The 23,020-nt window shown below is 37.7% G+C and overlaps 13 protein-coding genes across 13 annotated transcripts; 4 read left to right on the forward strand and 9 right to left on the reverse strand. All coding sequences in view use genetic code 12, as the record gives it.

Annotated features, from left to right (window-relative positions):
* Window positions 1-433: 433 nt before the first annotated feature.
* Window positions 434-811, forward strand: DASC09_015650 (uncharacterized protein; the record flags this gene model as incomplete). The annotated part of the gene is made up of 1 exon (XM_064995168.1): window positions 434-811. One exon carries the CDS (start codon window positions 434-436, stop codon window positions 809-811), a length of 378 nt encoding a protein of 125 aa, XP_064851240.1.
* A 423-nt stretch (window positions 812-1,234) lies between these two features.
* DASC09_015660 (uncharacterized protein) lies at window positions 1,235-1,630 on the reverse strand (the record flags this gene model as incomplete). The annotated part of the gene is made up of 1 exon (XM_064995169.1): window positions 1,235-1,630. The coding sequence occupies one exon, from the start codon at window positions 1,628-1,630 to the stop codon at window positions 1,235-1,237; it is 396 nt and encodes a 131-aa protein (XP_064851241.1).
* Window positions 1,631-2,303: 673 nt separating this feature from the next.
* Window positions 2,304-4,313, reverse strand: DASC09_015670 (BAR and SH3 domains-containing protein; the record flags this gene model as incomplete). The annotated part of the gene is made up of 1 exon (XM_064995170.1): window positions 2,304-4,313. One exon carries the CDS (start codon window positions 4,311-4,313, stop codon window positions 2,304-2,306), a length of 2,010 nt encoding a protein of 669 aa, XP_064851242.1.
* A 495-nt stretch (window positions 4,314-4,808) lies between these two features.
* Window positions 4,809-5,913, reverse strand: DASC09_015680 (Iwr1 domain-containing protein; the record flags this gene model as incomplete). Its single annotated transcript, XM_064995171.1, has 2 exons — window positions 4,809-5,268; window positions 5,348-5,913. The coding sequence occupies 2 exons, from the start codon at window positions 5,911-5,913 to the stop codon at window positions 4,809-4,811; spliced, it is 1,026 nt and encodes a 341-aa protein (XP_064851243.1).
* Window positions 5,914-6,229: 316 nt separating this feature from the next.
* Window positions 6,230-7,239, forward strand: DASC09_015690 (short-chain dehydrogenase/reductase; the record flags this gene model as incomplete). Its single annotated transcript, XM_064995172.1, has 2 exons — window positions 6,230-6,737; window positions 6,824-7,239. The coding sequence occupies 2 exons, from the start codon at window positions 6,230-6,232 to the stop codon at window positions 7,237-7,239; spliced, it is 924 nt and encodes a 307-aa protein (XP_064851244.1).
* Window positions 7,240-7,720: 481 nt separating this feature from the next.
* Window positions 7,721-8,872, reverse strand: DASC09_015700 (Gfd2 protein; the record flags this gene model as incomplete). The annotated part of the gene is made up of 1 exon (XM_064995173.1): window positions 7,721-8,872. The coding sequence occupies one exon, from the start codon at window positions 8,870-8,872 to the stop codon at window positions 7,721-7,723; it is 1,152 nt and encodes a 383-aa protein (XP_064851245.1).
* Window positions 8,873-9,439: 567 nt separating this feature from the next.
* On the forward strand, window positions 9,440-10,585 carry MGR1 (Mgr1p; the record flags this gene model as incomplete). The annotated part of the gene is made up of 1 exon (XM_064995174.1): window positions 9,440-10,585. The coding sequence occupies one exon, from the start codon at window positions 9,440-9,442 to the stop codon at window positions 10,583-10,585; it is 1,146 nt and encodes a 381-aa protein (XP_064851246.1).
* Window positions 10,586-10,964: 379 nt separating this feature from the next.
* On the reverse strand, window positions 10,965-13,652 carry AIM44 (Aim44p; the record flags this gene model as incomplete). Its single annotated transcript, XM_064995175.1, has 1 exon — window positions 10,965-13,652. The coding sequence occupies one exon, from the start codon at window positions 13,650-13,652 to the stop codon at window positions 10,965-10,967; it is 2,688 nt and encodes an 895-aa protein (XP_064851247.1).
* A 355-nt stretch (window positions 13,653-14,007) lies between these two features.
* On the forward strand, window positions 14,008-14,832 carry TGS1 (RNA methyltransferase; the record flags this gene model as incomplete). The annotated part of the gene is made up of 1 exon (XM_064995176.1): window positions 14,008-14,832. The coding sequence occupies one exon, from the start codon at window positions 14,008-14,010 to the stop codon at window positions 14,830-14,832; it is 825 nt and encodes a 274-aa protein (XP_064851248.1).
* Window positions 14,833-15,008: 176 nt separating this feature from the next.
* On the reverse strand, window positions 15,009-15,765 carry SRB2 (Srb2p; the record flags this gene model as incomplete). Its single annotated transcript, XM_064995177.1, has 2 exons — window positions 15,009-15,678; window positions 15,755-15,765. 2 exons carry the CDS (start codon window positions 15,763-15,765, stop codon window positions 15,009-15,011), a joined length of 681 nt encoding a protein of 226 aa, XP_064851249.1.
* Window positions 15,766-16,299: 534 nt separating this feature from the next.
* MGL2 (putative carboxylic ester hydrolase) lies at window positions 16,300-17,844 on the reverse strand (the record flags this gene model as incomplete). The annotated part of the gene is made up of 1 exon (XM_064995178.1): window positions 16,300-17,844. The coding sequence occupies one exon, from the start codon at window positions 17,842-17,844 to the stop codon at window positions 16,300-16,302; it is 1,545 nt and encodes a 514-aa protein (XP_064851250.1).
* Window positions 17,845-18,572: 728 nt separating this feature from the next.
* HRK1 (putative serine/threonine protein kinase HRK1) lies at window positions 18,573-20,606 on the reverse strand (the record flags this gene model as incomplete). The annotated part of the gene is made up of 1 exon (XM_064995179.1): window positions 18,573-20,606. The coding sequence occupies one exon, from the start codon at window positions 20,604-20,606 to the stop codon at window positions 18,573-18,575; it is 2,034 nt and encodes a 677-aa protein (XP_064851251.1).
* Window positions 20,607-21,417: 811 nt separating this feature from the next.
* ATG29 (Atg29p) lies at window positions 21,418-22,365 on the reverse strand (the record flags this gene model as incomplete). The annotated part of the gene is made up of 2 exons (XM_064995180.1): window positions 21,418-22,227; window positions 22,288-22,365. The coding sequence occupies 2 exons, from the start codon at window positions 22,363-22,365 to the stop codon at window positions 21,418-21,420; spliced, it is 888 nt and encodes a 295-aa protein (XP_064851252.1).
* Between the last annotated feature and the right edge of the window lie 655 nt (window positions 22,366-23,020).

The raw sequence follows: 23,020 nt of genomic DNA on the forward strand, positions 1-23,020 counted from the left end.
TGAGGCTGTAGACCAAGTGACAGTAACAAGGCTGGAAGAAGGTGTTGTTGGATCGGAAGTAGCAGTGGGTTGCTGATGGTGCTATTACTGGGAGTAGTAAAGTATTGATGGAGTATATAATATAATATAATATAATATAATATAATATAATATAAGAGAATATAAGATAAGATACAGTAAAATAAAATAAAATGAAAAAAAAAAAAAAAAATAAGCTTTGTGTTCTCGGATAGAATTTTTACATTTTTTATTTTTTTTTGTGGTATACGACCCGACCCGACCCAGCATTGTGGTAACGCCAGGATCATCATCATCATCATCATATATATATATATATACAAGGGTGTATTGCCTGAGAACACCAAGCTGGACAGCGTGGCCATCAGATACTATCCACAACAATATATCAATCACAAACACACACGTATTGAAAATGCCTTGGAGATGCTGCAAGTGCCAACAGATCAACACTTTGCCCACTGACGAGAAGATCAAACCATTCAAAAGATCAAGAACCTTCAAATCATCCAAAGCCTCCACCGCCTCGGGATCAAACGTAACCAGCCACAACCATACCACAGCACTACAACATCCCCTAGTTCCTTCGTATCCTGGCGCCACTGCACAAATATCCCATTCCGTGACTTCTTTGGCCTTGAATAACGACGATGATATCTTGTGCCACTGCCGACACTATTACTGTGATACTTGCGAGTTTGCCAATTCCGATCATGAAATCGCAGGACACAAAGCTAAATCAAGCAACCGTCGAGAGAAAAACCCTGGGTGTCTAGCCTGTGTCATAGTGTGATATAATCACATCATCCATCCATTTCCCTTCTCCATCGATTTTCATTTCTCTTCCCTTCTATCGTTTTGCATGGTTATAGATCAGTTTTCAAGTTGCTTTGTTCTTTGTTGTTATTTTTTTTTTTTTTCTCTCTTCATTATCTCTTCCTGTTAAATACCATTCATTATAATGCTAATAATGACTATTCAATGATATTGTTTTGTCGATATCGACTAGTTCTCACCATGTATTAACTATGAAAACGAGCAAAAAAAAAAAAAAAAAAAAAAATACACACTTTTGAAATTGAAAAGCTAGAAAATGACATGGCAAAATAAGACAAGCAACTATTCAGCAAATAATTAATAGCTATTAAACACTTCTCATAATACAACTTGACAAAATCAGCAACCTCTCATGGTATAATAATTACCACACCCATCCTCAAAAATACCGAGCATAAGTATTCGGACACTCTGGGCCTCGTAACACCGGAATCTCCACCGTCTCTTTCTCTGAAGCCGTTGTTGTTATTATTGTTGTTGTTTTTGTCTCTTGCTGCTCTTGTTTGTTGTTCTCCAATGGGTGGTTTTTTGCCAACAAGTGCTTGTAAATCCCTGGGGAATCAGCACCTTTCAAAATACAACTCGAGCCATTGAACGTATCCTTCAAGGCAAAGACTTCTTGCGGAGGCTTACCATAATCCACAAGGGTGGTCGACGAAGAAGTATGCGAAAGCAAACCTTTGGCTATTGGTTTAATCACCGTGGTGGTGGTATTGGTATTGGTATTGGTATTGGAGGTAGTTGGGGTGAGTTGGTCAGAATCTGAATGGTTCATTGTTGGATGATGATTAGTGAAACACCAAAAGAAATTCTAAAGAAAAAGAATGATACCCTGAGCAAGAGATCTTTATATATATATATATACAAATACCATCTTAACCATAACAATAACAATTACAAAAAAAAAAAAAAAAAATTATTTTTGTTAAAATTTTTTTTAGCTTTTAGTGCCCATTTTTACTCCACACGTTGCGTATGTTGACAAATTTTACTACGGACGTTCGGCTGGCATTTCTTTTATAGGAACTATTGGTTTTTTAGGCTCATTTTAGTGATAGATAATGGGAAGAGCAGCAACAACCACATTGCTTCGGAAAACCCATTAATTATCATGTTGTAATACAACAAAAACTTAATGGTTTCACCTTCACTTCACCAATTGGTGATACGTCCCACGCATATATATGACACTGCCTAATCGGGGTGCGGCCACACCTTCCCGATAGGGTTCCGAGGCAAATAACAAAAACAACAAATAAATAGTTGTAAATTATACTTTCATTATTATTATTATTAATCCATATATAAATGATATTACTATAAACTTGTTATTTAACAACTAGATAAACTTTTGTACATTACATATGCATACGCCACCAATACCACTAACACACTACTATTCTATTATACAATACAATACCCAGGGTAAGCCAAAATGACCCAACAACCTAAGATACTACCTGGACAAAATCCAGAGGAAATTGCCCAATCCTTCCATCTGCGGACTTCCCAATACTCCATCCTTTCTTCAATTTATCCTCCGAAATAACGTACAACTTTTCATCTTTCATAAAACCCAAAGTACCCATCTCGTTACTTTCAAAATCTTTCGTGGCTTCCACCAGTTGTAACTTTTCATTCTCGAAACGATCCAATCGCATTCCTTGTTTCGATCTTTGTAAAAGTGTTCGATAATCATACTGACTGTCAACATTTTCATAATATCCCGAATAGTTCAAAAACGTTTGTGCTGCCATCGATTTCATGAGCTTGACTCTCGCTACCAACTTCTGATCTTCTGGTTTAAATTGTGTAGTGACCGGACATTCGTGGATCATCATATTGTCATTAATTGCCACCGAGGAGCTTTTGGCATTACCCATGAGCATCGCCGATCTTCTATTATAAACCCCACTAAGACGATTAATACTATTAGCCGACCCCGGTACGTTGCTACCAGGGGTTGCAGAAAAAGCACTTAGTCGTTTGTTGCTATTTAGATTCCCGGTACTGTTGTTGTTGAAACTCAAGCCATTACCACCAGTAAGCGAATCAAACGACAATATCGATGAACGTTTCAGACTAGGTCTCATCGGTGACATCGAAGGCGATGAATTCGATAATTTATGGTCAAGCTGAGAATTATCTTCTTCAGCTAACGACGAGTGTGACAGATTGAAAGATTGATTGTCGCAAATTTCATAACTTGGCTGAGGAAGTTGTTGAATGCCAGGAGAATCCACAGAATAATTACTGAATGATCGCCCGGAGATTCGTTTAGAATTCTTGTAGTCGTGTAATTGTAATCCAAGCCCTGATGACGAATTGCTGTTGCCTTCTTTGTTAGACGCGTCAACCACCATAGACTTTATATCCAAATTTTTGGACCCCGTGCGACGATGGGACATTGTTTTCAGTCTGCGAACCCCTGAATTCAAGTTCATAGTTCTCATTCCTGAAGAGTTCAATTTTAGTCGGCTTTCATTATTAATAGTTGGAGTGGTGTTGTTCACGGCTGTGTGTGGTTTGTGGTTTATTGAGGTTGCTTGACTATTTAACAATTGGGAACTTGGTTGAGGAGGGGAAACTTCAAAACTCTTGGAATGTTTGCCGTTGGCATGTCCGGTAAGAATTTCTGAATGGTTGATTTGACGCTTAATGGATGTTAGGTCATTATGCCAGCTATCCCAAATTTCAGGGTATGATTTCCTGAATTCTGGCCGGGCATTCTGGAATTCTTCCAAGTTCAGGTTGACTAATTCAAAAATCTCTTGAGCATCGTAATAAATCACATCTGATAAATTATCGACAAATTCGATATACATTCTCATTGCCGCTGGGAAGGTTTCCACCATTTGGGTCTCGATCTTGATAATCTCTTTCTCCACTCGTGATAACATTTTCCGCAAATTCTCCAATTCTTCTGATTCCTTGGTGGTCAACGCCAAAGCATTTTCATCTTCAATTGCTGCTAATTGTTTGGTTTCGTACAAACGAAAGTAGTAATCATGTTTCCCCTGTTCGATTTTCTTGTCCTTCCGTTTATTAAACAATTTGGTCATAGAATCCACGTATGATTTCATATCTTTTATACGAGAAGAAATTTTCTTTTCAAACCCCAACAATTTTTTATTGGTATCTTGTCTTGTCTTTATTAATAACTCATCAAATTTCCCCAAGTTGTTGGCGGTGTCGCCATCATCTGGGTTATTTTGAAGCTCGACATTAGCACCGATAAATGATTTAGTCAAGCTAATCTGATTCTCAAAAAAAGCTGACCAGTAAGTGGCATGGTTCGAGCACTCTGTTTGAATCCCATTCAATTTATCTGTGCATAATTTGAACTTGTTTTGCCATTGCGTCACTTCTTCATCATCGATGGATTTGATCTCATTGGGTAATACTGGCAGTAAAGGGTTCTGTTGCGGCAAAATCTTGCTCGCTATACTATTAAGCATGGTTTGGTTGGTAATGATTTCTTTTTTATTTTCTTTTTTTTTTTTTTGGGCAAATGATGGAGTTGTGGTGGGGGCAACAATTATTGATCAATCAAGATAACTAACTAACTGACAACAAGATAATATATATAATGTATAGCAAGTTATTGGCAATACTTTTAAAACAATTTCCTTTGGCAATGGTTATTGATTCTCTCAATGCTTTATTTCTTTCTTTCTTTCTTTCTTTATTGCGGGTGTGATTTGCAACCACTCGTTTATCGAAGGACGATAGTTGTTGTTGATGTAAACAAAAAACACCTTGTGTTTTTGCGTTGATTCCACCGCTAAAAAAAAAAGAAAAGGAAAAAAAAAAAAAAATGCGATGGCAACGGTACGGTGCGTATAACCGGATGTCGTACGTCAAAATGTTATTACAATCAACATTCGTGCCAATTCCCCATATCATACATAATTTTCTATGTCATACTATACATAAGAGCCGATTAAAATTGTTTAATCTTCGTCAATTAAACTGTTTCCATTCTCATAAAACTCGTGGTACAAATAATCGACTTCATTCATCGACAATTCGCCAAACTCCTTGTGCTCCTTTCTTAGCCTATCTATAACTGTCTCATCATACTCCTCTTCTTTTTCTTCTCCTTCTTCCTCATCATCTGCTTCATCATCCTCTTCTAAATTATAGGTGATTTTATGCCTTGCCATTCTTTCTTCAAGCAGGTCAAGATCATTATCATCTTCATTGTCGAATTGTTTATAATAATCCTCATCGTCACTGTACCACTGGTCTTCATTGCCGATTACAATTCCTTTATCATCATCCTCATTCTCTGGATAATCATTACGGTAAAAATCCTCGGCATTTGAATCTTCGTCATCTGACAACCGTGCAAGATCAGAGTTATCATCTTCATCATCTGTCAACAATTCCAAGTCCTCATCTGCAAACTTGCTATATAAAATTGTTAGTGATTGTCCGCATATTCAATGATTAATAATAATAAAAAAAAAAAAAAATTAAAAATACTGACATTATACCAATACTTATTCCAGACTTCTCACTCTCATCATAAATTGCCTTATCTCTATAATAGACATCATAAACAAATCCTTTTTCATCATCATTATCATCATTTTTAATTTCATTTCGCAAGGCACTACTATGTCCTGGTCGTTTTATTCTCTTTGGGGCAATCGTCGATTTATTCTCACTCTTTCCTTCCAGTTGGAGATACTCGGAAACCATATCGACTAATTCTGGCGGCACTTCTCCCTGCACGTCTTGATCAAGAACATCGGGGATCTCCTCCTGTGTGGACATTGACTGAAGAACAAAAGTTCTCTGGTCGTCATTTCCATATGCTGTAGACGACGATTTAGCATTGGTGCTGACTCCTCGTGGGTACCGCTGTAGTAACGAGCCGTTTTCCGAAACTGATTTGTTGCTGTCGGAATCGGTTCTTGTGAGCTTGAATAAATATGTCGAGCTTTTCGATCGTTTAAGTTGCCTATGGCTTTCAAGGATCAACGCCTGGAGAGGATCATCGGAGACTCTTCTTTTGATCCTCACCACTTCTGGAACTTTTTTCTTTTGCATTGTGCTGTTATTGTTATTATTAATAATAATAATTGTAAGATATATACAACTTCATCTGGCAGATTTTTTTTTTGATTTCCGGTTTTTTGTCCTGCGCTGTGTTTGTATGCATGTATCACTCCCCCCTTGTGCGTGGTGGATTTGTGTTAACATGAGAAGAAGGTCTTCTCGATTGCACGAGATAATTATCACCTGAATGCTCAGAATCAACGAGAGAGAGAGAGAAAAAATTGTTTCTAGGAAGTGATTTTAACTTCAAGTTCAAACAACAATAATAAAAAACAGAGCAAACATACCATAAAATAGTTAATATTCCATGAGCTTCCCATATCTTAGTATGCCTATCCTAAGACATTTGGAGCATTCAGGTGCTTTTGGAGAAGTGCTAGATCCAACCAAGGATATCATTTTGATCACCGGGGGATCCAACGGACTTGGAAAACAGTTGGTGCAATGTTTCCATAACGCTGGGATAACCGTGATTGTGTTTGACAGCGTGGTTCCTGCAAAACAAGACGACGCTGAGGGCGACAACATTTGGTACTTCCAATGCGATATCAGCAATAAAAACAAAATCCTTGAAATGAAGCAAATTATAGATAATGATATTGGCCCGGTAACGGTGTTGATCAACAATGCTGGAATTATGCGAGGTAAACCGTTGACGGAATTATCGTTCGAAGAGATTGAAACCATGATAAACGTCAACTTATTGTCGAATTTTTACATAGATAAGATATTTTTACCCGATATGATCGAGAATAAGAGAGGGTACATTGTAACGGTTGCGTCAGTATTAGGTTACATGTCACCAGCAAAGTTGAGTGAGTGTGATGGAATAGCTTTTTCTTTTTTATTTTTTTTTCCTCTATTATAATATATTCTGAATAAATTACTGACCATTATCTAGGTGCCTATGGTGCTTCTAAATCCGGGGTTATTGCATTGCACGAATCATTAACTTATGAATTGGGCTCTCCCTCGTTATCTTCAAGCGGAATAAGAACCCTACTTATTGCCCCAGGACAACTCCGCACTTCAATGTTTGAAGGAGTACAAACCCCATCGGAATTACTAGCCCCAAAATTGGATCCTTCGTACGTTGCCAACATCATATTTCAAGCAGTGAATCGGGGACGGCGAGGAGAAATCAAAATACCCTTGTATGGCAACTTCTTACCGATATTCAGGGCGCTTCCTTGGAGAATCACTGAGGTGGCAAGATACATTTCTGGTATTGATTCCACCATGAGAAATTATACAGAGAAACCGAACGAAAGTACTGACTCTATCAGTTCTTTTAGTAGTAATGATTCTGAAACATAAAAGACGGTTATCCAAGAAAATGGAGTACTCATGAAGTGAATTATCTAATAATAATAACTAAAAGATCGAATCTCAATGAATGACTTCCATTGATCTCTCCTTCCCTATTGTAAAAAATAATAGAAAATAAAACGGTCTTATGAAATTTTTAATAAACACCCACAAAAAAGTTGGAAATGAACTAACAAAAAAATGCATTTAAGAAAAATAGTTCAGTGTCACCAATTTAAAATATAGTAAATATAATCTTAACATCTATATCAGGAAGAAAAAAAAAAGAAAAAAAAAAAAGATACACGAGTGAACAAGAACTGAAAAGAAGATCGAAACAAAGTGAGTGACGGAGACATAGAGATACCACGTAAACAAATAATCAATGCAGAAAAAACATAATACCCAAAAACACAAACGTAATTAAAAATAAAAAAGATAAAAAATGAAAAAAATAGAAAGAAAAAAATTCATTAGATAATCACTACCATCAATAATCTTCGAATATGGCCTTAATAGTTTTCCCCACGCTATCAATCTTGATATTTTCCTTAATATTAGTAGCAGACACAATCGAGATATCTACGTACCTAGCAAGAGTTTTAGCATATTCTTCATTTGAATACACATGGATAGCATTGCTGGTATAAGAAGAAGTCACGCTGGGGTTTGGCTTCGGTGTCTTGTTATTATTAAGACAAAACGCCACATCGTCTGGAAGGAAATATTGGTTCATTTTATCAAAGTTCTTGTAGCTTCGAATGGCAGGGTCGGTGATCACCATCAACAAAATTAATGTAAACAACGCGTCATTGCCCCCATTGTGTAAGTAGCCATTAGGAACCTCAAAGAAATTCAAAATCTTCCATAAAGAACTGTATCTATCACCAAAGGTATATTTCCAAAGCTTCTGGGTGTCCAAAATAAAGTGATTATTAGGTGATCCATTGTGTTCGGTAATATATTTTGGGAACCTCACCCCTAAAGACATTAACCATTTAATGTCCCCTCCCACATCATGTCCCACTAATGATACCCCGAACGCTCCACATTTTGTAAACTCAAGATCCTCAGGGAAATAATAATTCACTAATAATTGCATCACCATGGCAGCCTCTCTGATCGATAAGATGTAACTTGGGCCTCCCAAAAAGTTATCTTGATTATCTCGGACGTACTGGCCGTTTCTATACTTCATGTTTTCTTTGATGATAATATGGACTTTTTTAATTTTCCCCAGTCCTTGAAACCCATTTTCACAATAATGGGAGCGAGGATCATAAATAGAAAGCCCAATTTCTGTGACGATATCGTGCAGAAACTCGTACGCTTCAATGTCTATGGATACCAAAATCCGTTTTTTCGAATATACCATCTCCAAAGTCTTGAAAAAACTATCATGATGAGACCTCGACGCAAACACGTCATTGTGGAAGAACTTGTTGGTTCGTACCTGTTTTTCATACGCCTTAATATGAGCGTGGAGTTGGGCCTGACATTCGTTGAATCCTGGATCATCGGGGGCGTTGTTTATATCCACTAATAAATCTTGTAGCACGTAATCCAAGTTCACTCCTGCAAGCTTACTATACGGGATGTCGACCTCCCTTCTGGAGGCGAACTTGATATTGTTTCTGCCCATCCTCAATTATTCGGGAAGAGGTTTGATCTTTATTTCTTTTGGCTAATCTGTTCTTTTTCTTTTTTTTTTCTGTTTCTGAACTTTAGCGAATTGTCTAAATAGATTGGATTCTCTATATTTGTGGCCCCTTTATGTATCCGTATCTATGAACGAGAGAGATTAAGTCAATTGTAACGATGGCAAACTTGGTAAAAATCTAAGCAGCAGAGAGGTTCTGGAAGAATATTATTACCACTAAAGCTTCTCAAAAATACGGGCCTTCAAATAAATATTTGCGAACAACTCCTCTTTTTTTCCTTAATTGTTACTTTATCATTCCTTTTTTTTTTTCCCTTCCCACTTCAGAAAAGGGAAAAGAAAAAAAAAAAATCGACAAAATTCGTGCACGTGACAAAATACTTCCTTCATTTTTCCAGAAATCATAAAAGACTTTGAGGCGATCGATGGATTATCAATTATCATTATCATCATCATTATTATTATTAAAATATATATATTTGAGGAAACAACCGTTGGCTGTATTACTATTAAGCTTCCCTTTTTCCCTTTTGGTAGTGACAAGTGCTAATGTGGTTTTCCAAAAATGTTTCTCCCAGTGACTCTCTGAACGCCAACGACAATAATAATACCACAACGCCCACTGATAACCAGTCTAATAACGATGGAGTCCCGTACAGGGGTCCATCATTGAGCACCAAAAACCCCAGTTTGGGACTTCAGGCATGGGGACCATTGGTGCCGGCCTCAGATCATAAAGAATGTGTGGTGCTCTTGGCGTCAATCCAAGGCGGGCTTGCGATCTCTGCGTTTGTTCGCGCCATGAAGATTAAGTATCCGATAAAACCTGTTAATTCCATGACGATGTTCAGCCAGCCGCGACAACATCCCAAGCTCTCACAAGTGTTTTTAAATGTGTTGTTGAAGGCACCGCTATTGGGGCTCGCGGGGGTATTTATCTTGGGCAGTGGGGTCGAGCTTGGAAGAATGTTCCTCCCGTATGATCCATTTTACGAAGAAGCGATGAGATTTAGAAAACTGCGTGATGCGTCAACTGACGAAATGGTATTGGCAGGAAAATTTAAACAAGAAGATATATTCACTTCGAAACTTGATCAGTTTTTCTATTACTGGCATGGGCCATCAGACGTTCTCAAGATCGGGTTAGATGATTGGCTTTATAGAATGAAAGCGTGGATCATGCGGAGAGAATCCGAAGAAAAACGCCAGGAAGAAACTGAACGGAAAGTGGTACAGACTCATCAAATATACCAAAAAATCAGAGAACAAAATCGAAAAGATTTCAAAGAGGTCATGGCTAGCCCTCAAAGTTATGAGGCGTACCTTCTCAGATTGAGGACTATCGATAGAGAAACCCTGAACGATACAAAACCAACTAGCGTAGATAATAATGATAATGATAATAATAATAATAATAATAATAATAATAACAATGATGATGATGATGATCGAGTGATTAGAATCGACGGGGACAAAGATCAAGAGCTTTTCAATGATGATTTTGACACTTTTTGGAAAAGAAACGTCAACCCGTGGATTAGATTAATCTCCGAAACTTCTTGTTCTCTTTTCACCATTCCAATTTCTCCTGACTATTCATACGAAAACTCTAAAAAATCAGATGATTCTAATAATATTCAAGATATCAACATACCAAATGATCCAATACTTCCGATCGATGGTAATCAAAACTGATTGATAAAGGTTAACTTCCAAGTAACAAAAACATACATACAAACTAACAAATATACAGACTACAAGGTGTCTTGTTTTATGATTTAAATAGATGCAATGATATTATCAGTAAGAAAAATTCTGATATGAAAGAGATGAACAACAAACAAACAAACAAAAAAAAAAAAAAAAACATGCAAAATGAAATATTTATAAAGACAAGCCAATGGAGATTGGCTGACATGATAATAGAAGCAAAATGTTTGACTATCAAAGTCATCAAAAGAATATAGCATAGTAATAAAAAACTAGCAAATGTAATAATAATAAATGAAAAAAAAAAAAATTGGATGGCGGAAAAAATAGCAAATTCGAGAAAATACAATCTTCCAGCAAAAAATCAATGTAATTCCACAATAGCTTGCTCTTGTTGATAACGTTGTTGGGACAAGAATCTGATGATCGCAGCATTGTTGGATTTTCTGTTATATCTCATAGATAATGGTCTATTCAAATTGGTATTATTAGCCTTGTTGCCGGTGGTAGAAGTAGTAGTAATAGCGGCAAAAGACTTCAAATTGTTTTCGAGTTTCATTCCATTGATATCATTCATACTGCAATACTTTTTTGGGGCCTTGCCATTATGATTCACGTTTAATGGAGCAACTGAGGATGCCAATGAAGTGGATCTAGAGATCTCCGACATAGCCTTGTTGAAAACGGTGATTTTTTTGCCATTATTGTAATGATCTTTTCTAATGAGTTCAAGGTTTTTGTTTGAAATGTCAAAGTTCTCATCGATATCGGAAATAGAAGTTTCTGGAATGGCCAAAATATCTAAGATCGACTTGGTATTACCCAAGAACTTTTGGGAGTTCAAATCGTTGGCATCATGATAATCGTGCTTGATCACCACGGTGCCAGATCTAGACAAAGCGAAATCATGAATGAAGTCTCTGGAATCTTGTTCGGCTTCTTCCTCAGCACTAGTGACGACAGCAATACCTTCATTAAGTAAAACCTGATCTTTGATATTTTCATGCGAGTCAGAAATGGAGTAATATTGGGTCTTGTTATCAGAAACATTAGACGTCTTTAGAGAACCAGCAGAATCAATGGTAGAATGAGATGATATAGACCCATTACTGTGGACTCTTTCAATCAAAACCACTGACGGTTTTCCCTCTTCAGTGGCAACAGGAAATTCAGTGGCAGGTGGAGCATCTGAAGCAGGGTTAACTGCAGAATCAGTAGCCACAAGGAATTCTTTGTCACCAACTTTAACTCCTTTTTCTTTTTCAAATGTTTCAACAGAAGCAGGGAATGGGCTGCAGGCAGTATTAGAAGAAGCAAACGATTCGGCATCACCATCATTATTTCTATCTTCTTCGGTGATAGTATCAATGTCACTGTCACCCTTTTCACTCATTCCATCATTGCTATAATTATCAAGAATAGCATCAAGGACGCTTAGTCTTCTCACTGAGGTATTTTGAGCAGCAGTATTATCGATGGTACAGCTTTCAACATCTGTGCTGTAATAACCAATTGAAGTATCAGTAGGGGTGGTAGCAGCAGCATTCTGAGCAGCCTCAATCTTTGAAAGAGCTCTTTGAGCAATGACATTTTTCAAGTAGCTGCTCCAGCTATCGACAAATTCTTCATACGCTGGATCAATCTCTGTTTTCGAAGAGGCTCTAGAAGAGATGGTATTGCCTCTAGATGTCGTTAGTTGGTCATTGACATTGGTCTTCATTGAGTCAAAAGATTTATTTTTCATTGATTTTGCGATGGTCGCGGTAGGTCTAATTTGAACAGAACTTCTTCTGACATCCTTGGCATCAACTGTGAAGGCAACAGTATCCTGAGAAACGTCACTAGTGTCAGCCTTCAAATAATTATTTTGAATTTCCTCGGAAACGTCAGTGACATATTTTTCAATGATATCTTTCTTAATTGGTTGATAAGATGGCAAATTAAGCAATTTTTCCACGTTTTGAACCGTCAATTGTGAGCTATTAGAGAAATCTCTTTTATTCTTTGAAAAATTGGTGATTGGTGGCAACACATTTAATTCATCATTAAGCTGTCTTTTATTACCAATAAGACTAATCTTCTTTCTGAGTGAGCCAACCGATCTTTGTCTTCTGGTTCTCTTTTTTTCAACGTATTTTTGTAAAAGACTTTGATCAGTACTGAGAATATCTGATGTACTGCTTTTATCAGAGTTTTTCAAACTTCCGACTCTCTTGACAGATTTTTTGTTAGCGTTGAGTTTTCTATTTTTGGTTCTTTTGGCAATCAATTGTCTAAAACTTCTGAATTTTAATCGGAATTTTTTGGAAACTGACATGAACCTTCTTTTCCATCCAGGGGTTCTTCTGGTGGCACTGGATCTTCTCAATGACGAAGCTGGTTTGACGTAAGAATTTCCTGCACTGGAAGTTGGGGAAACCCCGGTCGGATGATAATCGGTGACGGTCATCCGTGAGTTTATTGAACGATTGTGAATTTCGACCGGCATTGGGGTTTCTATGTCAGTTTTTTTTCCGGTATCTGCCAGTATTATGGTTGAATTGTTGGCTGTCGGTATTGTTCCTATGGTGTTAGCATGAGAGCCTGTGTTGGTGGTCGATCTCAGGAACCCAGTTCCGAAATTGACAGGATTAATCTGCTTAATCACGATATTTGATGATTTTGTTGGGCGAGGCACGACCACGGCATTGTTGTAATGACTCAAAGTGCCTGGCAGCTCTGGGATGGATTTCAAAGGGGTGCTGAGGTTGCTACCGCTGTTGTAATATTCTTGTTGGTCATGGTGAGGGGCAGAGTCAAAATCAACGCTGTATGAATTGTACGTTGAGTATGAATGAGAGGCGCTGGTGGATGTAGAGAAAGATGATGGAACCTTTCTTGTGTAATTTCTTGGGGCGTAGGCTCCAGAGTTTTCAGAATAGTTGGAAGATGATGCTCTAACGAGGGATGAATCGTCGGTACGGGATGATGCTGTTAATCCATCACTCGGGGCATTGTTGGCTTTGGAATCCAAGTATTGGGTGTATGACACTTTACTGAGACGCAACGCCATTTCTGCTGTTGTGTTCTACAAAAATGGGTGAGCGGGATCCTAAGTGTCTATGATAAAAAAGTACTGGAGACTGGGAATGCGAAATGAATGTTATATAAATAATGATACACAAAGCAAAGAAGAGTGGCCGACAGCCTCCTTTTAATGACGTGAGCCCCCTGTTAGACGGGAAGAAGTCAGAAAAAAATTAAATGCCCTGGTGCATACAGTCACCTGACAGTGCGTCCTAAACGGCCCTCGTCTCAGCACTTATCAAAAACTTTTTTATGTTATTAAGATGCGATGAGGTAAACAAACCGAACCAGCCTTTTCTGTCGCCCGCTATTTTTATATCACACGCTATTTATATCTCACAATGAGATACAAGAGAGCAGTCCCTGCAGACATGGACGCTCGTGTACACAAGTACTGGCCCCAACGGTACGACTTGTTCTCCCGATTCGATGAGGGAGTGTGGATGAATACCGAACTATGGTTCTCAGTCACCCCAGAGTCGATGGCGATCTTCTTGTCCAAGTTTATTAAATGCTGTCTTCCAGACGCAAAAAATGCTCTTGATTTGTTTAGCGGGGGCGGTGGGAACACTATACAGTTTGCCAAACTATTTGACAAATGCGTGGGTATCGATATCAACGAGGAAAACATTGAATGTGCAGCCCACAACGCCGAGGTGTATGATGTAGCAAATAAATGTGAATTTATAAACTTAGACTGGAAAGTTTTTTCGAAAGATAAAAAAGCATTACAAGAGTTCAAAGAACAGCATAAAATAGATTTTGCATTTGCGTCTCCCCCTTGGGGTGGGCCGGGATATAAAAACTTAGAATCGTTTGATTTAAGCCAATTACAGCCATTGCCATTGAAAAAGCTATTAAAATCAATGTTCAAGATCACCGAGAATGTGATTCTTTTCCTTCCCAGAAATTCGGATCTCGAGCAGTTGTCGCAGGTCACTAAAAAATTACTTGGGAAACAGGCAATGGCAAGAGTAATCCATCTCAAATTAGACGGCAGGCCAAAGGGTATATGTTGCTTTTGGGGTGATGCTTTCATGACAGATCATATGAGAGACTTGGCGAATGTTGATTTGCAAAGTGATGCTGGTCCTGAGCAGGAAGATGGTAATGAGGATGTTGATGAAGAAAACAAGGATATTGATTATGATGGGTTGGATTATTAACAACAATAGGCTATCTTTTCTTCTTCTTGTGTATTATAGGTTTTAAAATTCTTAGGCTATCTAATGGAAAGCTCTAATCTAAGAAAAAATATATGTTTTGTTAGTTTGCTTGAATGTAATTTTGTTGGGGGAGAGTAAACATTATGAAAAAAAAAAAAATGTCCCCATGTGAGGTTTCAAATCTGTAATGCCTGAGTATATTGGAATGCCAAATCTCCAAAGAATTTATTTTCTTTGCCATCTCCCAATTTGTCAAAGCTTAACTTTCCATTTGGAAAATTTAACTTTTTGATCAATGATTTGATTTTCTCCTCTCCATCTTCGCCTCCTTTCTCATATGTCATTTCCACAAGAAATCCTTTGAATCCACCGTGCAAAAAACAATTGGCGGTTCTGATAATGAACACATCTTCCTCATCCAATGTTACTTCATAAGAGTTACCACCTTCCCCTTTCAAACCTTGAAGCGGTTGCCATAAAGCATTCAACTTGTTCTGGATTATCGAATCTATCGGATCATAAAACCCTGTGGAGCAGCCATGATCTAAAAGCTCGTCGCCTTTCAGTCTATCAGTATTGAAAATGGTTACTTCGTTATTGACTATTGATATTGTTTGTTTTGGGGTGTATGAAAGATTCAAAGTGTACATTACTCTGCTGATCAATTCTTTGGCCTGTGTGGTATTTTGTTGATTCATTCCCGCTAGAAGCTTACCCACAATGGCATTTGTACGATATATTTTCAACTCGAACGACCAAGGATCAAGAATCTTGGGTATTTCATTAGATATTTTATCATTAAAAGACGCTATGCTACTAACACTGGTGTTTTGTACAAATAAAACTCTATGAATTGTTGTCAGTTAGTTTCTGTCATATTGAAAATCCAAAAATGAATCAAAATTTTATAGGCTATACTAACGCTGTGGTCATTTTCTATCTTTTTTTCTGTGTATATATATCTATATATATGTTTTTTGAAATGAATATATGGAAGTCCTCCAATAATAAAAAAGGATATAGAATCGTTTGCGGAACTGCTAGAAAGAGAATATAATTAATTCCGGAATTTGCTTGTTGAAAAAAAATCCAATTTGTGGGGTGTGACACGCCCTTCACTGAGAAATCAGCCAAGACATATATAATATATATTAATATATTATGTTAATTATTATATAATATAAAAATCGATTAATCCGGGAATTTGGGATAAATAGAGTATCTCTTGAAACATTTCTACCATCTTGTACTACCACAGTATACGTTGTAATTATTTTCTCTAGGGATTGACAAACTAGGTTTGGTGTTTAGTTTCCGGTCATTCAATGAGTTCATATTGGATCTGTGTAACGATCTGGAAAACTCGTAAAATATTGCTACTTTTTTATTAATTAGTTTATTAATAAGGTATCTTTTCAAATATATATTCTAAGGCTCTATCAACTGGATATAAATTTCAATTCAAAATTATGTTTTTCTAGCTTTCTTTTCTAACTTTCTTTTCTTGCGTAACACATCACTATAACTCTTTGGCATCACGATTCTATCAACATCTATCAAAGTTGCGGTTGGTAATGCTTTTTTATCCACCTTGACCACCAACCCTTCTTCGACAACTGACTCATGGAACCCACGGAATAACTGGGCCACTGGTTTGTTGTACCATTGATCGCCACCCTTTTGGAACCAACAAACGTGCCCCCCGTATTTTGTGGTCAACATATGTAAATAAGGGTTCTGGTGGACTTGAATAGTTGGGACTTTAGGACCCACAATCGGATCGTCAATAGCGTTGATGAACACCATTGGTAAGCGGATGTTGGAGATTCTGTTGATAGGGGAGGCAAATTTATAATACTCCTCGTGGTTGTTGAACCCAAACATCCGACTGGTGAAATTGTAGTCGAACTGCGCCAAATATTTAACTTCCTTATCCGAGGCCCTGGAACGTTTTTTATTGGCATTATCATTGTCCACATGGTAGATATCGGCTAGAAGATCGGCGTCAATGGCTTTATTGTGTTTTAATTGCTCATAATTCCTGTTTAGAAGTCTCTTCAACGATGAGGCCATTGCCGGAGAATATATTTCTCTTCCAATAAATGAACTTTTCAAAAATTCGGAGGATCCAAACATATCCCATGGGGTGGAAACCACTACCGCTAGCTTGATATTTTTATTCAAGATCAGGCTATTTAATCTCGATTCTTGGGCAAGAAAATTCGTCAAAATCACTCCTCCAAGGGAAAATCCCGCCATGTAAATTTCCTTTTGGGAATTCTGCTTAAGGATTTCTTCATTGATCAAGTATCGGATATCGTCTGTCCAAATCCCATTGTACAATGTTGGGGTCTTGATAATGGTATTGGAGCATCCTCTGGCATTGAGCACCACTATATCGAACTTCGAGTCGTTATGGTTGATAAGGTTCTTGACCATCAATTTTATGTAAGCTTCCTGTGACCCGCCTGATAAGCCATGTAATAATACAATCAAAGGTTTGGCAGAGTTCTTGATCACCGCATCAACAAACTCGGTTTTGGCATCACCAAAGAAATGGGTCTTCGAAGGTAATGGCAATTGTAACAATTCGCCGTTTTCATTCTTTTCCAACTTCCCAGAAAACTTTTCGTCAGTGATATCAAACTTTTGATTCACCTCTTCGGTAGCAAGCGCCTTTTTAGTGGCTTCAATATCCACATAATCCACCGCTCCCTGGCCGCCATCTGGGTAATCGATCAAATATCTCTTGTAGTAAATAGGGATACTGTCGTTATCGACGAGTTGAGAATAGGCGGTTTGAAAGTGTCCATTAAGGAGTAACGGATGAAGTTTGACAAGGTGGGAGTCGTGGAACGTAGGACAGAACTTATCGATAACATGTTTCAAAGTGATCCCAGGTTTCTCTGTACCTGGGGCAGTATCGGAATCAATGGAACTGGGAACAAATTCCACGGGTTGGTCCGGAGCCGTATGTTCCACCTTGGTAAAAATATCGAAGATCCCGAGCATTTCGAAAGGTAGACCCTAAATTATATTATTAATTAACTTAGCGGGACAACAGGATGTAATATCAAAGAAAAAATTCACCATAAAAAGGTTTTGATGGAAAGAATTTCAATTCCGATATGTAATGCGATGTACTTTTTTTTTTTTTTTTTTTCTTTTTTTTTTTTTCACTTTCATATGCCACCGGTTATTGGGTATATGTTATTTCCAACAACTTTGCAACATGATCAAACGTTTTTGCAAGATGGCTCAATACCTTTTTGCTTACAATATGATATTTCATAATAATGCAATAATATATTTGATTTCAATTGTGTATGTAACCAGGCAAATCAAAAAAGTAAAAGAAAGAAAACGTACCCCCAAAGTTATGAGTATAATATATGTATATAGCGTACTATTATAATACACTAAATAAAGAAAAACACTAGTGTGTAAAATGATTTTATATGCAAACAGCCAGGCGCAACATTTGTGGGGATGGCGGATGGTTCTAATTATCTTGAAGAAAAACCCCCAAGGGAAGAAATAATAATTAGTATATGGTATATATAAGCTCTAAAATTTATAATATAATGAGTTGCCAAAGGAAACCCAGGCTCAATGATTAGATTAAATCAGAGAAAAATTTTTAAGAAGCCCTCTTCTTTCAAAAAAACAAACGAAAGAGAAAAAGAAGAAGAAAAAACGAGCCGGAGATGCAGTAGTAGTTGAGGAGTGGAAAGAACAACTCATTCTTTCTTTTCCATTATAGTGTGGGAATGCCCAATTCCACTAATCACTTTACCATTCTTTATGTCAGCAGAACAGCCAGTAATGTGCTTGAACCATTCATCAGCAAAAATATCCTCCATGGTCGCTCTTTTGGTTACATCAATAGCCAACATTCTAGAAATCAAAGGTCTGGAAGCATGAGGTAATATTCTCATCAATCTGTAAGGGCCTTTGAGTTGATGATGACCTGGGTGTGCAGCGTGTTTAGCATTAGCTTGATGTGACTCTTCAGCTTTCTTTTCTTGACAATGCTCTTTGTCCCTCTTTTCTGAAGATTTGCTTTTGTTGACAACCACAGGTACCGTTGTTGGATTATTTGTTTCAATAATGCGTCGTTCTGTGGAGTCATCACGATTAGGTAGGTTATTCAAGTCACTGGATTTGTTGGATTTGTTGTCATCGCAGTTGTTCGAGTTCTGGTCATCGGCAGGTTTAGTATTACAAGGAACTTTGATGGTTACTTGTTCACAAGTATTTAAAGACTGTTTGCTTGGACTGCTACTAGTCGACTTGTGTTCCTTTGCTGCAGAACCAGTTGTTTCTGACGATTTTTCTTTATCAGCATTGGCACAAACGACTGGCTCCTTAGTTTCACTTGGTTCATTATGACTGGCTTCTGTAACTTCTCTCAATTTCTTCAACCTTTCTTCCCTTCTTTTAGCCAACAAGATCTTATGGTCAGCAGCACTCTTCACATAATCATGAGGCTCTTCATCAGGCATACTATACAATTTAAAAGAGTTGTCAGCCTGCTCAGGAATTTTCCAAGGGAATCTTTTAAGGGTCATACAACAATAAATAATGGCAATAGACCAGATATCAACAAATCGAGGATCATATTTCTCTTTAGTATCCAAAACTTCCGGGGCCAAATATGGATCAGAACCAACAATACCATGACATTTAACGATATTGGTATCAAATGGATATTTGAATACAATGGCGGAGCCAAAGTCAATAATTTTCAAAACCCCATCTTTGGTCAAGACACAATTATCCAATTTTAAATCACGGTGGGCCAAACCAATGGAATGTAAATACTTCACCCCTTCGGATAACTGCTTGAAGCAACAATTGATTTCATTTCTGTTCATCTTACCGCTCATAACAACTTCAAAGAAATCAATAGGACAATACTCCATGATTTCGTAGTAGTGGGAGTTCTCTGTGTCATTTATAATATCAAAAGTGTGAATAATGTTGGGGTGGTTCAAAGTAGATCCAATACAAAACTCAGCAGTACATTTTTTAGCATACTCTTTAGTTGATTCGTTTGGTCTCTTTGCTCTAAATTCTTTCACCGCGAAGGTGACATTGTCGCTTTCTCTAGTAAGAAGTCTAACTGACCCGCCGGCCCCAGCACCCAAGATTTTGCCAACCTTACCGTATTTCAGTAGAAGGTTCTCAAGCGGATCTTTTTTGATGATGTCTTTGTTAGAAATTATTCCATTTTCCTTGGGGGTTGTTTCGTTATTGTCGCCAACACTGGTGTGACTATTTTTCCTGCTATGACGGGAATGGTCGCGACTTGATCTCTTAAAAAACTTTCTCAATTGAACCATAGAATAGTGGTTGGTGTTGTGACCACCATTAAGCTTAGGACTATGTATACTGTGATCTGAGTACTTTCTGTGATGAGATGGATCCATCTCTGAAACGGTAGAGCAACTGCCATTATCCGGGGCATGATGAGCATTTTCTCTTGAATCTGTGAGAACGATTGATGATTGCGAAGAGCTGTCGGAATCACTCTTCTTCATTGAGAGCCCAAAGAACAGCCTTCTTCGAGGGTTGGCAGGCATTTGTGGCGCACAGTCCGGTTCATTATTGTGAGATATTGAAAGGTTGGAAAAACTAGAAATCGACTTATTTTTCTTTGAAAAAGAGATCGAATGAAGAAAAGACGAGGAGTTGTGAGAAATGAGATTATGGTAGGGGGAAGCGCCGTTGGAGGCTGACAGCAGATGATCGATGGAGGCTGAGGTGGTCATGGTTGAGTGAAGTGGTACTAATTAATTATTCAGGAAAATTTTTGACAGGCAAGATTTTCTTTTTTTTTTTTTTTTTTTTTTTAGGGGGGATCAGTTGAAGGCCATGAGATGATGAGATGATGGGTGGTAGAGTGTGGTTAGGTTGATTTGGTAGAAGGTTGGAAAGAAAGGAAAGCCTGGAGGTAAAAGGGTTACAGGATATCCATCAATAGTTTTCATATAGTTACTACAAAATATACATATATATATATATATAGAAAAATGGCTGGATGGGCAAATGTTTATATATAAGGGCTGAGAAATATTTTTTTTTCTTGTTCTTTGTTCCTTGTCCATACACTTTTGTCCGAATATGCAGAAGCAAGCAGCAAATGGCACCGACCGGGGGTGCGGTTGCCTGTGTCTGGGCCTCTTGTGAGCAGTTGCGAGATTTATCCCATACCGTATGGATATCATATATATATATATATATATATCATATATGTCGTATATATATCATACACAGAATACCTCTTTCAACAAGCCACTGAATCACCAGAACACCCACCCCCAGCGATCTCCGCACTCCCGGAGTGTTGCTTCTCGTCACAAAAACCAACGGTTGCGGTAATTTCTCCCGTCCTAAGGGTCCGGCTGTCTGTTCTGGAATCGCTGTTCCGAGAGTGTGTCACGCATTGTTTGTTTGTTTGTTGTTGGGTGAGGCGGCCTCAAATTTGTCGCGTAAGGCATCCCACCCACACTCTGTCTTAATTTAGTGCCAGCTGTCAAACAAATTACCACGCCTGGCAACTCACGTTCGTGTATTCCATTTCTACTTATGCGAATATTTACTAGCCAAAAACCGAATCTGGTCAAATAGTGGGCTCTTTGTGTCCTCGACACCACTTTTTGTAGACAAACTGTCTTTCTTTTTTGCTTTGGTATCAACAGTTGTCCGATCTTCTGCCTCTTCTTCTTCTTCTTCTTCCTCCTCCTCCTCCTCCTCAACATCAAAAATATCCTCCCCATCACTGTCTTCAACAAACTTCGGCGTCTTTCTAGAAAAGATTCTTGACGAATGTAAATGCGCTGCAATGTCATCTATATTTAGCCCCTTCTCTTCGTCATCATGGTAACTCCCCGCAATCGCATCATCATTACTAGCGTTTGTACTACGCGCAATTGATAGTACCAGGCTATCCATGCCCGTTTCTCCTTCTTTGGCGTTACTGTTACCTAGGCCAACCTTTCTGCTGCCACCAAATGACTCAAACAATTTACCACTATGGTGGTGCTCTGGCTTAAATAGCCTGTTGTAATCAAAATCGGAACCCCCCAACTCATCAATGTTCCCACTATTAGTCTCATTATTTCTACTGTTTTGGGAAGATTGCGTTTTATCTGTAATATTCTTACTCTGTAATGATCGTAGCTTCTTCAGTTGTTCACGATTTATGGTCTCTAGTACTTTGACTTTGTGCTGATACAACCAGAAAACTTGTTGCTTAAGAAACACTTCTGGAACTTCATATTTCCCGACCAAAAATTCCCATTCAATTCTTGTATAATTTTTTTTAGATAATTCATCCTTTTCATTTAGATCGTTCCATAATTGTATTTCTTTATCTTCATTCCATATAAACTGAAACTTTGTTAGTCAAATATTCCCATCCTTTGAGAGATCATCATTGGACCCACTTACTTGCGGAGGATCAACAAAACCATCCCTTTTAAATGGGAACCGTAGGTACACGATTGTTCTCCCTTCTTCCTCACCCATGATCTGCTGGTGTTGACATATCTATCGCACGTCATTTGCATCCTTGTGATTTCACTTGCGCGTGTTTTAATTCCCTGTGGGGGAGGGGGGGTCAGGGCCTCTAATCAATCATCATCACGTGTAAATGTCTATGGAAGGTACAAACCAGAAGAAGAGAATAACTCTAATAACATCAATAACAACAAAAATGTAGAGCTTGAAGTTTAAGTAAGTTATTTAGTAAATATATATATAATACAATACAGGTCTGTCTTTTTAAGTATCATTAAAAGATCATAGAGTATATTGTATTGTGTATAAATAATGTAACGATCAAATAACACATCATCCTGGAAATAGGAGGTACACATATAACAACATCCTGGAGAAGAAAACTTGTTCTAATATATTTTTGCACCGAATTATATGCTTTCAATTATTTTATTCTCATTATATCATTGGTCAACGAATTTCGATCCACTTAATTGCTCATTCGATTGAATAATTATGGAAGATTTTCAATTAGTGCCGAATAAACACAAAAATTCATTTGGAGAGTAGTAAGAATAAGAATTCTCCAAGAGACTCTGTTACTCTGTTAAATCATAGGATATGTCTACCTAATGATTAAAAGTATATTATATACTGTCCGTATTATCATATAGCTTTATAATAT

Source organism: Saccharomycopsis crataegensis (genome assembly GCF_037102585.1).
Source record: "Saccharomycopsis crataegensis DNA, jcf7180000000073, whole genome shotgun sequence".
NCBI classification, from domain to species: Eukaryota; Fungi; Ascomycota; class Saccharomycetes; order Ascoideales; family Saccharomycopsidaceae; genus Saccharomycopsis; species Saccharomycopsis crataegensis.